The sequence below is a fragment of the Phalaenopsis equestris genome, unplaced genomic scaffold (genome assembly GCF_001263595.1).
Source record: "Phalaenopsis equestris unplaced genomic scaffold, ASM126359v1 Scaffold000114, whole genome shotgun sequence".
NCBI lineage: Eukaryota > Viridiplantae > Streptophyta > Magnoliopsida > Asparagales > Orchidaceae > Phalaenopsis > Phalaenopsis equestris.
In genome coordinates this window covers 10,929-24,521 of record NW_018164556.1, presented here as the reverse complement: position 1 = coordinate 24,521, position 13,593 = coordinate 10,929, and the positions used below count along the sequence as shown (strand labels likewise).

General features: G+C 34.0%; 1 protein-coding gene across 1 annotated transcript in view; it reads right to left on the bottom strand.

Annotated features, from left to right (window-relative positions):
* LOC110020982 overlaps positions 1-13,035 on the bottom strand; it is a gene marked incomplete at its 5' end in the record, with an annotated part of 30,544 nt that extends 17,509 nt beyond the window's left edge. Inside the window, 2 exon segments of the mRNA XM_020719290.1 lie at positions 8,840-11,083; positions 12,823-13,035. Of these exon segments, the coding sequence (XP_020574949.1) occupies positions 8,840-11,083; positions 12,823-13,035 (2,457 nt within the window).
* Between the last annotated feature and the right edge of the window lie 558 nt (positions 13,036-13,593).

Sequence of the window (13,593 nt, the reverse complement as noted above, 5' to 3'; positions counted from 1 at the left end):
AGAGTAAGGAATCATCAGGCCAAGCACTTCTCCTTGGGGAGCTCCAACGCTTTTTATTAAGTAGAACGATGGGAGCTTAAAATTATGCATAGATTATCGAGAATTAAACAAACTCACAATCAATAACAAGTATCCTCAACCAATGATTGATGATTTTATGGATCAGATGAAAGGGGCTTCAATGTTTTCCAAGATTGATCTGGCTTAGGTTATCACCGATTGAGAATTAAGGAAGATGATATAACAAAGACAACTTTCAGCACTAGAGACGGGCAATATGAGTTTATGCTAATGCCTTTTAGGTTTGTCTAAGATACTTGCAATCTTTATGGACGTGATGAAAAAAATCTTTAAATCATTTCTGGATAAATTTGTGATAGTTTTCATTGACAACATTCTAGTATATTCCAGTAATGAGATTCATCACGCAACTTATCTTCACACTGTTTTACAGACACTGAAAGAGAACTAATTGTATGCTAAGTTGTCAAAATGTGAATTCTGGTTGAGAAACATAGCATTTTTGGGGCATATTATTAGCAGTAAAGGCATAGTGGACCGGAACAAGGTTAAAACGATAGTTGATTGACCAAGATCAATCATTGTTACAGAAGTTCAGAGTTTCTTAAGTTTGACAGGTTATTACAAGAGATTCGTTAATGAGTTATCTCAAATCACAACGCCTTTATCCATATTAACTCATAAGATAGTGAAATATGAATGGAAATATAAATTTGAGGAAGTTATCCAAAAGTTGAAGATGTGCTTGATAAAAACTCCAGTATTGACTATCCTCTCAAGGAGAAAAGACTTCCAGATTTATAATGATGCATCTTTAAGGGTACTTAGGTGTGTTCTAATGCAAAATGGGAAAGTAATTTCTTATGCATCTAGATAATTGAAAAATCATGAGAAGAATTATCTGACACATGACTTGGAGCTTGCAGCAGTTGTATTTGCTTTGAAGATATGTATGATGCCATGTGTGAAGTATTCACTGATCATTAAAGTTTGAAGTATATTTACCTAGAATGAGCTGAATTTGAGACAAAGGAGATAGCCTAAGCTTATCGAAGATTATGATCTCAATATCCAATATCACCTGGGGAAAACAAATGTTATGTCAGACGCACTAAGCAGGAAGTCATGCAAGTGGTAGTGTTAATTGAGTAACTACACAACAAGGAAAGTTGATTAAAGATATGGAGTGATTACAATTACCAGTAGTGATGCTAAATGATGAAATTTTTGCATGTTTGAATCAAATGTTCATTACCCAATAATGTAAAATTTTAAAATAAATATAGATGGTGAATGCGGGTCAGATGGAGAAATACAATATCAATGAAGAAAAGTTGTTGAGATACAAGAGTAGAATTTGTATTCCTCATATGAATGATTTGCGTAAAGAAAACTTGCACAATGTGTCACGACCTGCCCGGGGGAGTTAGTCAAGATGGATATCGTGATCGGACGGTGAGAAAAATTTTCAATATTCATTCTCTATAAATAACATTTTTACAAATGAAAGAGCCACTAATCAAGTCAGTATAATATTCATTTTCTAAACATTACATGAGGCATATTCTATAAATAGTTAAATTACCTCGTTACTGGTTGCTCACATCTTCTATAAATATTTTACCTTTTATCACTCATCTTTTAATAACTTAAAATTTACTTGAAAAGTTAATTTAAAAATAACAGTCAGCTAAACAAGTCAGTGAATACTAATACTTATAAACCACAGTACTACAAGAAAAAATAAAACAATATGCATGTCAGTCAAGCTTTTAAAAAATCAATAAAAATATTTAATATTATTTAAAAAAGCTTATTATATCAATAATATATCAATATCATTCTATATTTGTACAATCAATACAAGAACACCGTCTAAAAATTATATCAATAAAGATACATCAATATCAATATCATTTTCCATATATGTGCACGGGTACATTAGTGCCCCCGACTAGTACCAGCAAGTGACAACTCCATCATAGTCAATCATGCGCATAGAAACAATCTATGCAAATTATATCATTCATAATTTAATATCATCCAAGTATAACACCTTAATTATTTCATATTATGAGATTATAAACATCACATCGAAATGACTAAATGAACAATCAATTGCATTAATCAAATATAAATAACCTATAAATCTGGTTTAGAAAAGATATCAATATGATACTATAGTTTAAGAATAAGAGTACTTACATCAATTCCGGCTCTCTAAAGTTGGAAACCTTAAATAACCATGGTTATTCATATAAAAATTAATTAATTTAATTATTATATTATTCAATATATATATATATATATATATTTATTTATTTATATGCATATTATTATTATTATTATTACTACTATTACTAAAACCCTCCTTACCTCTTATGTCGAACCATGCACGAGGGATCTCCCTCATCTCTTCTTGGACAACAACTTCTCATGGAAGAATAAGCAAACACAAGCTCTCGACGCGACACCTCCTTCCTCTCCTCTGCTTGTCACCGAAGTTGCCTCTGTCGTAACCCTCGCATCTTCCGGCTCTGCCCTAACCCTCACATTGTCCTCCTCTCCTCCCCACGTCGCTCGACTCCCAAGTAAGTTGATCTGCAACTTATATAGGCAAAATCACCTCTTCAACTTCCAGATCTCATTTCCTCTCCCCCTATTTTGTTTGCCCAACCCTCCGCTTCTCCCTCTCTATTTAGTTTCTCGACTGCTCGCTTCCTCTTCTTCAATTGTTCATTTCTTCTCCCTCTTTTTTGGCTCTTCAATACTTCCTTCCCGGTAATGGGACATTACATGAGGCATATTATTCAGGACATATGATACATCCAAGAAGCAACAAAATTTATCAGGAGTTTAATGGTTTATTCTAGCGGCCAAGGTTGAAGCGCAGGATAATAGAGTTCGTGGCAAGGTGCCCTACTTGTCATATGGTTAAGGGTGAGCATCAGAAGCCCAGTGGGTTGTTGCAACCATTGTTTATACTAGAGTGAAAATATGAGGACATTGCTATGGACTTTTGTGATGGGGCTACCAAGATCAAAGCAGGGTCGTGATGTTGTATGGTTGTCAGTCTAACTAAGTTTGCACATTTAATATCTATCAGACAGATGATTCTGTGGAAAAATTGGCCAGACTTTATGTTGATGAAATTGTGCGACTGCATGGAGTCCCAAGGTCAATTGTTTCAGATTGAGATGGTAGATTCACATCCAAACTGTGGAGGAAAGTTCAAGAGGCTTTGGGCACTCCACTGTCATTTATAGTTTTTCATCCCCAAACAGACGGTCAATCGGAGAGAATCCAAGTATTGGAAGACTTGCTTCTACTTTATGTTCTTGATTTTGGTGGAAACTGGAAAATACACATATCGTTGATAGAGTTTGTCTACAATAACAGTTTTTAGACCAGTATTGATATGACTCCTTATGAAACTCTTTATGGAAGAAAATGTAAGACGCCATACTGTTGGGTAGAAATAGGAGAAAGAAAATTAAATGGTGCTGATTTAGTTGATGAAACAACTGAGAAGATCTGGCTGATTCGTGGCAAACCGAGATCAGTCCAAGATAGACGGTGAAAGTATTATGATGTCATAGCACCGACCGGTAGAATTTGAAGTGAGGAAATTTGTTTTTCGGAAGGTCAGTCCGATGAAAAGTGTTAAGTGGTTTGAAATTTTTGGGAAGTTGATTCCACGATATGTCGGGTTGTATGAAATTGTGGAGAAAATTGGAAAAGTGACATATAGGCTTGCTCTACCAGCACATATTTACAGGGTATATAATGTGTTTCATATTGTTTTGTTGCAAAAGTATATTGTTGATGAGACTAGTAAGTTTGTCACAAACCCTATAGATATTCAACCTGACTTGATATTTGTGGATGAGCTACAAAGAATCATAAATTTAGATGCGAAGCAGTTCAAGAGTAGAGAGATTCATTTTAGTCGTCTATTATGAAAGCACATGACTGAAAAAGATGGCACATGAGTGAAGGAATCATAAATGAGAGAAAGATATCCATGCCTTTTCAGCTAAGATAAAAAAGTACAATCTGTACATTAAATTTCGAAGAAGAAATTTTTATAAGAAGGGAAAATTGTAATCATAAACAAATTAAATTAATTTATAGAACATTATAAAAATCTTCGTTGGTAAAGACATAGGTATCATTCACACGAGACCAGATCTGCTCAAGGAAGCATTAAAACGAGGAATTTTCCTCAAATCCTCTCATTGGAACCCAACAAAAGAGAGGGACAGTGGGAAGCCGGACAGAGCGGGAGAAAAAGCCAGAAGAAGAACGAGAGGAAAGAGGAAGAAAAAGAAGAATAAAGAAGAAATTGAGGAAGAGGAAGAAGATGAAGGAAGTAGAGGAAGCAAGCGGCTTATCAGGTCATTTCCCTCCACTGCTAGCAATCTAACCGAAGGAAGAGAGCTTGAACAGTTCTGTCGAGTGCCGTGAGTAGCAGGTGAAAGGAGGAGGAGGAAGAAGAAGCTCGATAAGTATCTGGAGGGCTAAGCGGGCTCTGTCAAGTGCCTAGAGCAAGGAGAAGCTCGTTTGGGTATCTGGAAAAGCTTTCGATTGTCATTTTGTAGGGCGCTTTTGCTATTGGTTTTGCACCTTGGATCAAGTTGATGGAGAAATCTAACTCTCTTAATGAAGGTAAAATTGACAAATCATCTAATAATACTTCTGAGCACTCCTTTACTACTGATATATCCTTTAACTTATTTATTTCTTTTAGTGTCATTAACTTGAGTTATAAAATCTTATTAACATTTCACTAATATTATAATGGCTTTTAGGCTCAATATCATCATACATACTATTCTTCTCTCCCACAAACTTAAATTCTTCTTCTTTAGATATATTGAATTTAATCATATTATTAGATCAATCTATAGTTGCAATATGCTTGGGTAATCAAGTCATCCAAATGATCACTTTGAATTCAGTAGTGGCTACACTACTAGATTTGCCTTCAAGCTTCTATCACAGATGATCATACTCACAAAAAAATTTTTATCAACCATTATGTAAGACCCATTAAGTGAAACAACTGATAATACTTCATACAACCTTAATGCGTTCAGTCCCTCAGTTCTCACAAATTCTTCAAAGATAAAAAATGTTACGCCCCAGTATTAAATAAAATTATGTCCAATTTATTTTGGATATATACAATACTTATAATAAAAATAATATAAAGGTCTAGTATAAAATAAAAAGATATAAAAAATCTAACTAAAGTGAAATGAATACTTGTAATGATGTTAGGTGAGTCATTTGTTTCCTACTAAGTCAATGCATATACCCGAGGCTATACACTTTGGAGGGTCTGACTTTGAGATGGAGCTAAACTTGTTGACTTGACCTATCTCTATCTGACAAAAAATTCTTTAGGGATGTAGATCACTAGCTCTGGTATATACAGAAGGCCTCTAACAGTAGAGAAGGATTTTGCCATGTGTCCTTTTTGATATCACCAAAAGAACGTGTTAGTGCCCGAAAGACATTCTCCCATATGCACCTCCCACACTTTGCACAAGTCATAACACCACTTCTACTTCCACTACTTTTGAATTTAGGTTTCTTCCAATTAGATTTCCATACTGAATAGACTGAATGATATGCCCATATTTGAATCTCTCATCCCTCTTTCCCTTATAAAAATTCACATGCATCTGTATAACTAGTAAATCGATCTTTATCATCTTCACTCTCTTTCAATGACCGATTAATCCTTAATGCCCAAAGAGATTAAGGGCTATCTGATGATGTTCTTCAATCTAAATAGAAAAATATGACACTTTTCTTTTACATTAGGGATCAATAATGGTGTACATTTGAAAAATATCATGAAATCAGTCTCATACTATATGATGGAGCATTTATCTTGCATCGGCCAAATAAATTTATCCTACATTTGCCTCTTGGATGAAAGTGGAACAAATCAATTGTGGAAGCTCTTTACAAAATCCTTCCACTATATTAAAGTGGTGATCGTCCCCCAAACCTTTCTTACAGTTGTTTCGCTCACCATTTTTCTACTTATTCCTCAAAATTAAATGTGGTCAATGTGACCCTACTCTCTTATGGATATGCATATTATAAATATCTTTTTAATCCTCAAGAACCAATTTTTAGTTTTTAGCCTCTATGGACTCTTCTACTTTTGAAAGGACTGGTAGTCTTATATCTTAGAATAACTTTATTACTTATCCATTGATGTTGTCTTATTACCACTAGCTTGGGTATGAGAATTATGAATCAATTCAGTCACTATAACCATCATCTGCGTTAAAGTGTCCATAAGGACACTAACACCACTGGATGCAGAATCAATAAGTGTTGGTGGTGTTAAATGCTACTATTTAGCTGCACTCGCCTTAATAAAAAATTCTCATATATATTCTCTTCTTTATTTACATTACCCTGAGTTATCAAAATTTAACAATTATTATAATAATATTATAATTGTGCCTTACCTGAGCAATAGAATGAGAAGTGCAACGAGTTTTTTCTATCGAACGGCTAGCCAAAGGGGAAGGAGAGCTTGTGTGGCTTGTAGGAAGCTCGACCGAGAGTTTGAAGAAAAAGGAAGACTCAAGGGATCCTACTGTGCGTGAAAAGCGCTCAACTGAGCTTAATTGCTTTAGTCGAATATATTTAGGGCAGGCGGAGGTTTGAATCAAAAGATAAAAGAGTAAATTATTCAGTTACTAATGTTAATTGATTTAAATTAAGTCATGAAATGCAAATCCTAATATTAATTCTTACAATTTTAAATTTTTTGACAAGTGAAAACACAAAAGGGGGGGGGGGGGGGGGGGACTTCAGGTTAAAACTTGATTTTAATAACTAATGATTATTTCCTAACAAATGAATGTTAAAATGAAGTAAAGAACCCTAAATGTAAAATTTATTTATACTCAAGTTACTATTAATGTTGGTTTGCCCAAATAAAAAACTTACAATTTTTAAACATAAAAATTAATTTGGATATTCCTACATATATATGTATACATGTTTCGAGAATACATATATGTATATATGTTAATATAGGTAAAGAAATAGCTAATGAAATAAAAAAAATTATGAAAATAAGCATAAAAAGTCTAGAATTAATAGGAGAAAAGATTAATCTGACCAAAAAGCTAATTTTCTTTAAATTGTTATTATAGGTGCATTTAAAGACTAGATTGACCTGAGGAAAATGATAGCATGCGACACTATTGAGAAGTGTAATATATTTTTAATTTACAATAATTCTGTTTATTTGCGTATGTTTTCACTATTTCATACCTTTTATCTTTAAAATGCAAAAATCTATATTTTCTTTTAAATGTTAAATGCAAGATAATATATATATATATATGCAAGCACATGGGAGTCAACTCTGTTTATTTACGTATGTTTTCACTATTTCGCAGCTTTTATTTTTAAAATGCAAAAATCTATATTTTCTTTTAAATGTTAAATGCATGATAAAAAATAAATAAAATATAATATGCATGCACATGGGAGTCACCTCTGGATGTTACTGGTAGAGGAATATAATGTACTTGTGTACGAAATAGAAATAAAAATATAAAAGAAAATGATTGTCTGCCTTTATGGTGGCTTGGAAATGAGTAAACATATTTTCTTAAAAGTATATGTTTAGACGGTAACTCCCAATTACGAAAATTGCAACTTAAATAAATGAAAGAAATACAATTATTTTCTTTACTGCTCTCTTTTACTATATAGCTTTCATTGTTAACACTTCTTCACAAAAATAATTTAAAAAGAGAATTATTATAATTTAGAAACATTTGTCCACTGAGTAGTTTAACTTAAACTTTGATTGCTAACATTTTTAATAGCAAAATCAGTTGTAGATTAGATGGACCCGAGGGAGTACGTGTACAGATGCCGTGAAGCGCAAGCTAATAGGTATAGTGAGTTAGTTTTTATTTAATGTCAGTTCTAAATATTTAAAAATTTGTACGAATTGATTGTAACTTTAAATTTTATAAATAGAATGACTCTTTTGTGCTTTAGATTTTTATTTTTGTGATGAAATGAAACTGCTTCATGAATTTTCTCCACCCAACTGTCAGTTCCCGCCGTGGTAATTCCAAGCTCCCGGGTCGGGTCGTGCAAACCCTGTAAGGTTCATGACAGACTAAGGTTTATAATGATCATTGGAACTTTTTGTCCCTAAAGATTGCATCATATTAAAATAACATGTACTCATGAATGGGAGGCAGGTGTAACCGATTGTTTATTAAATATTTTAAAAAATAGAAGCAATGAATTCATATATGGCGCAGAATGTTGGCCTATAAAAGAGAAGCATAAAACTAAGTTAAGTTTTGCAGAGATGAGTTAGGTGGATGAATAATTTGACACTTAGAGACAAAATGCGAAATAAATGTATCTGTGAAAGGATTGGTGTAGCTCCAGTGGCAGGCAAGAGCAGAGATAGTCGTCGTATATGGTTTGGTTACATTAAATGTCAACCATTTGATGATCCGATTAGGAGAGTAGATGTTTTAGAACCGACTTATGTTAGAAAAGATAGAAGTAGACCTACAAAGTCTGAGGCGTGTTGTATAAAAAATGATCCTATTTTAATAGAATTAAATGAAAATATAACACTCAATAGGACACAATGGAGAAAAAAGATTCATGTAGTTGTCCGCACTTAGTAGGATAAATGTTTGTTGTTGTTGTTGCTGTTGTAGAAGCAATGAATTCAGAACAAGAAAACCACAAAATCAACCAATACAGCAGAATAATAAAAGCTCCAGCACAAGTTACTAACCTGTGGCATAGCATATGGTGCAGCACCTCCCAAAAGTGAACGCACTGTCTCACAATCATAAAAAAGATGCTTGGGGAAGTGTGCTTCTTCATCCATGCTGCATGCCACCCATTTGAAGTCAGCAATGCATTTCACGAAGGACGATTGAAAGGTTTGTCTTCCTTCTTCAAAAGGACTACTGAAGCATCTAGCCTTAGTACTAAAATGACCATCCCACATTTTGTCAAGTATATCCAGTAGATACCTACTCTTTTCCAAGCATTTATTTGATGACAGAGAAGATAATATAGAAATTAACTCAGGTGATTCCCAGTCATTCACCAATAACTCCACTGGTCTAACATCTTCGAAGCATTTCATGCTCGTAAACCTAGAACAAATCCTCTCTACCTGATTTACTTTCACAAAGTCGGTAACAGCTAATTTTTTTAAGAAATCCCTCCATTTCATCAACCCAAGAGGAAGTGATTCAGTGCTGGGATGTTTCAGGTATATAGCATCAACCTCATTCCATTTAATGTTCATGCCATCAAGAAGTTTCTTTATGTCAAACCCATTGCCAAAATCCTTGCTGAAATGGACAGGTTCAGCACCAGGGCAAATATAACCATGATTAGTTAATAAAATCTTCCTTTTATGTAGCTCTTGCAGTATGCCATCCCGCTCGGTATTGCATTCAAAGCAGGAAGATTGAAAGTGGAGCATTATGAAAATGACGTATTCAATCATCAAATCTGCATTTTTATTTGTAGATTTCTCATCACAAATAGATTGCAAAATGTGATTTCTGATTACGTTGTGAGCCGACAGTTTCTGGATTCCAATTTTATGTAGCACTTTTATGATATTATCAGCTCTGTTCTCCACATTAAAAGGCCTAGATTCCATGGTGAATATACAAGAATTTACAGTCCTAAGTTCTGCATAAAGACCAGGAAGATCCCTAAAAACATTCTCACCTTCAAAACCCTTATCAGATGTGTTATATGGAAACCAAATTGGCCCATTTTCTGCTGAGCAGTATGAACCATCTGAAAGTGGTATGAACGGAATCTTTCGAAGATTATTTAGAAGATCAGATTCGATGGGAGCATGTACAGAGCTTAGATATCCAGATGAATTAACTGCCAATGTGGTATACAAAGCATTCAGCCATGAACAAAGCCATTCTAAACCCAGCTCCTTAATACAATTACCTAGACAAATAGATGATATCAGTCTAATTAATATTTTGGGTCCATAATCCTGAATACCCAATGCCCTTGCCAAAGTATCAGACAAGATTATGTCTTTATTCAGGTAAGACAATCCAAGATGCTGCTGTAGTAGATCATTTGACAAAAACGTTCTCAAATTTTCATTCCAATTTCGAAGCACTCTGCATGGAGGAACCCACTCCACCGTAGAGGCTTCTGTAAGCAAGCAATTTGACAAACACAGTTTAGACACAATCATCTGAGGAAGAGGAGAGAAGAAACCGTGCACTTCGCCACTAAGAGGAACGAAACTCATAAAACATGTGATGGCATTAGCCGAATTACCCTTGAAGCAAGAGAGAGCACAAAAGGATTTCTCAGCAGATACAAAAAGATCCGGCATCTCTGACAACAGCCACTGGTTCCATGCACTGTCTTCGTCAACTTCTTCTCTTGACGACGGTAGAATGAAGTCACCTTGTATAATAAATTTAAGCCCATACTTTCTCAAAGGAAGAAAAGAAAAAACAGGTTGTTGGTCAAGTAGAGGAAGACAGTCACCATTATCTGACAGTTCCATTGAGAAAGCCATAGCAATTTTTGTAGATTGCACATCAGGGCGAACTAAAGAAGCTTGCAGGCTTTTACGAACAACCAACCAATTAAGTTTTTCATGACCCTGAGAAACTATTACTATGCCATCTTTTACAGTTTCTCTTCTCATACTAACAAGCTTGCCATCAAGCATATTCTTGAACATTATACACTTGAGACGTTGAAGAAAAAGTAGCAGGGATGGATGAAGATCTGCGAACATGGAGATAACAGGACTGATTCCTTTCCCTTGTTTAAGCTTTGGCTTGAAAGGAAGAACAATGCAGGTCTTCCAAGGGGTGGCATTGGCTTCATCAGAATCATGTAACACCGTCTCATAAAAATCAATATCAAATGGAGGAATAATAGTTGGAAGAACGAAACCAATCTGGCCTTCGGTTATGTCAAATTTCACGTGAAAACCATTGGAATGAATTTCGGGAGCATCTGTAATCTAACACAAAATGGAAAATACATTTGCAGGGTACATGTTAGCAAAGGAAAATATCAAGTTAGGAAAGAAATTCATATTTAGTAAGCAATATACATACATACATATATATTTGTTTATTTGTTTGTTCCTTTGAACATTGCACTGGTTACTTCTGTTTAAGTTGGAGGGATCCTCTAGTGGATAGTGGACGCAAGAAAAAGATTTTCTTTTTCATTCGAAATAATGACAAGCTAGTAAAAACAGATGCATGAAAAAATAAGAACATAAGACTGCAATCAAGAAGGAAAGAAAAACACCTCAGATCACGCTCACTTAAAGAAAGAAGAGAAATGACACCCTATAAAAGTAGTTTATGCCAACTTAGACATTACAGGTCCTGAATGCCAAAATCATCAAGTTTATGCCTCACTTGAAAACTGGGAGAATGATGAAATTCTTTCTTAGTGTTGCAACGAAAAAATATAAACTGAAACCTTAATTCCACAAAACTTTAACACAATCTTGAGATTGAATCAACTAGTGAGAGTATAAGTAGAATCCTCAATAGACTGGCAAGTTCTGAACCAAGCATGACTCTAGGAAAATCAATAGACTCAAAATTCTCAAAATTCAAAACAGAAGGAACAGAGAGGGTATTACAAGTCGACCTCAATACAAGCTCCATATCTCAAAGTGATTGAATGCAACGTTGCATAAAAGGAATTCAAGATGCATCAATTGCACTTAAAACCATGAAAACAATGCCCTTTCCATAAAATGAACCACGCTGACAAATTCAAATTATTGAAAATACTTGAGATAGATCTCCTCAATAGGCTCGATCAAACATAAAGAAGGAAACGAACAGCGGAAGCAGCATTTTACTCCCGTTTGGATTGCTTCAGATTGAAATCGAAAATGCCCAAACATTGACCATTCACAAAACAGACTACACTGATGCAACAAGAGCGTCAAAATCGTCAACAAAGAGACAGTTCGTGACTTATTCAATCAAACATGGTAAAAAGTAAAATGATGACTAAGAATTAACAGTCTACAATAGCAACTTTGAAAATGAAATCAACTAGGGACTTGCCAATAGTGTAGAATAAAAATATGAAAAGAACTTAAGTTGACTAAAGATTATTCAAGTATTTTAAAAGGTATACAACTATTATTAATATGTTAAAATTATTTTTTAAAAATCAAACTCAAACCCATCAAGTTATGCACGTTCTCGAGTGGGTTGTTTTGCCTATAGAGCAAGATCGTAAGTCCATCTTTTGAAGTCCAGTTCTCTACATCCCTTGACCAAATGAGACAAAACTTCCATCTCTTGATATATTATTAAATTCTTGTTAAGCAAAAATATAATTGAACATTCAATCATAAAACCTACAATATTAATTTTTGAATTACAGTTACACATGGCCTTTATTTTTTCTTACAAAAAAAAATCATGTAAAAAAAATGAAAGCTCTTGAAATTATTAGGCTTGTAAAACACAATGATCATTTTAACTTACCAACTTGATTCTCTATGTACAACGACAGAGTTAATAGGTATACCATTAAATCACAGTATAATGAAACAGCAACTCAAAATATGTTTATGGCATACCATGTATAAGAAAATATTATGTTTCAACATACTACTTGATTGTCAAAAACAAATAAACTTTCAAGTAAAATATATGTGAATTTGAATACCATTTTCACAACTCAGGAAAGCCTGGGGAACAGCAATTTCTCTATGCTTACCCGAAAAACAGATTTAAACCCAATGCCTTTTTGACCTATATAGCCACCACTTGACCCTTTCTTTGTTGAATTTCCAACATCACAAAGCGCTCTAATGTTCTTATCAGAAAATCCAAGTTCATTGTTCATAACAACAATCCCACTATCATGAAGAATAAAAATTAAAGTTGGCTCCACATTTTGATCATAAATGTTATCATCAGCATTCTGCACCTGAACAATCAAGCAAAACAAGTGAGCTCACAGTCGAGCCAAAAAAAAAAAATAATAAATAAATAAATAATAAAGGAAAAAAATAACAAAAAGGTTAAACCTCAAATAAAGATAAATTTTACCTTAGCAATGCAATGCAGAAAAAAGAAAGATAATAAAAAAAAGGAACACTTGCTGTATAATTTACAAGAACAGATTTAGTTATTATAATAGCCCGCTACAGATGCATGGTGTAGCAACACTCAAATTCTAATTAATCTTCCTTTCTGGCAATGATGATGAAATCTGCCATGCAAGGAATTTAAGTCAAAAAATGAATATTATTACAAATGGTACACAAGAATAATTAACAAAACACAGTTTTCACTATTTTTTACAAGTTGAAGACAATTCATGGCTGACAAACACCAGGCATAATCAAACCACAGAAGGAACTCGGGTTATGAGAAGGGCATAACTTGTTTCGAACAGCTTATAATCTTCCTGAGAAGGATTAGAAATTATAATACAAGAACGCATACACAGAGATAAAGGTGACAGCGATGCAACAAAAAAGTT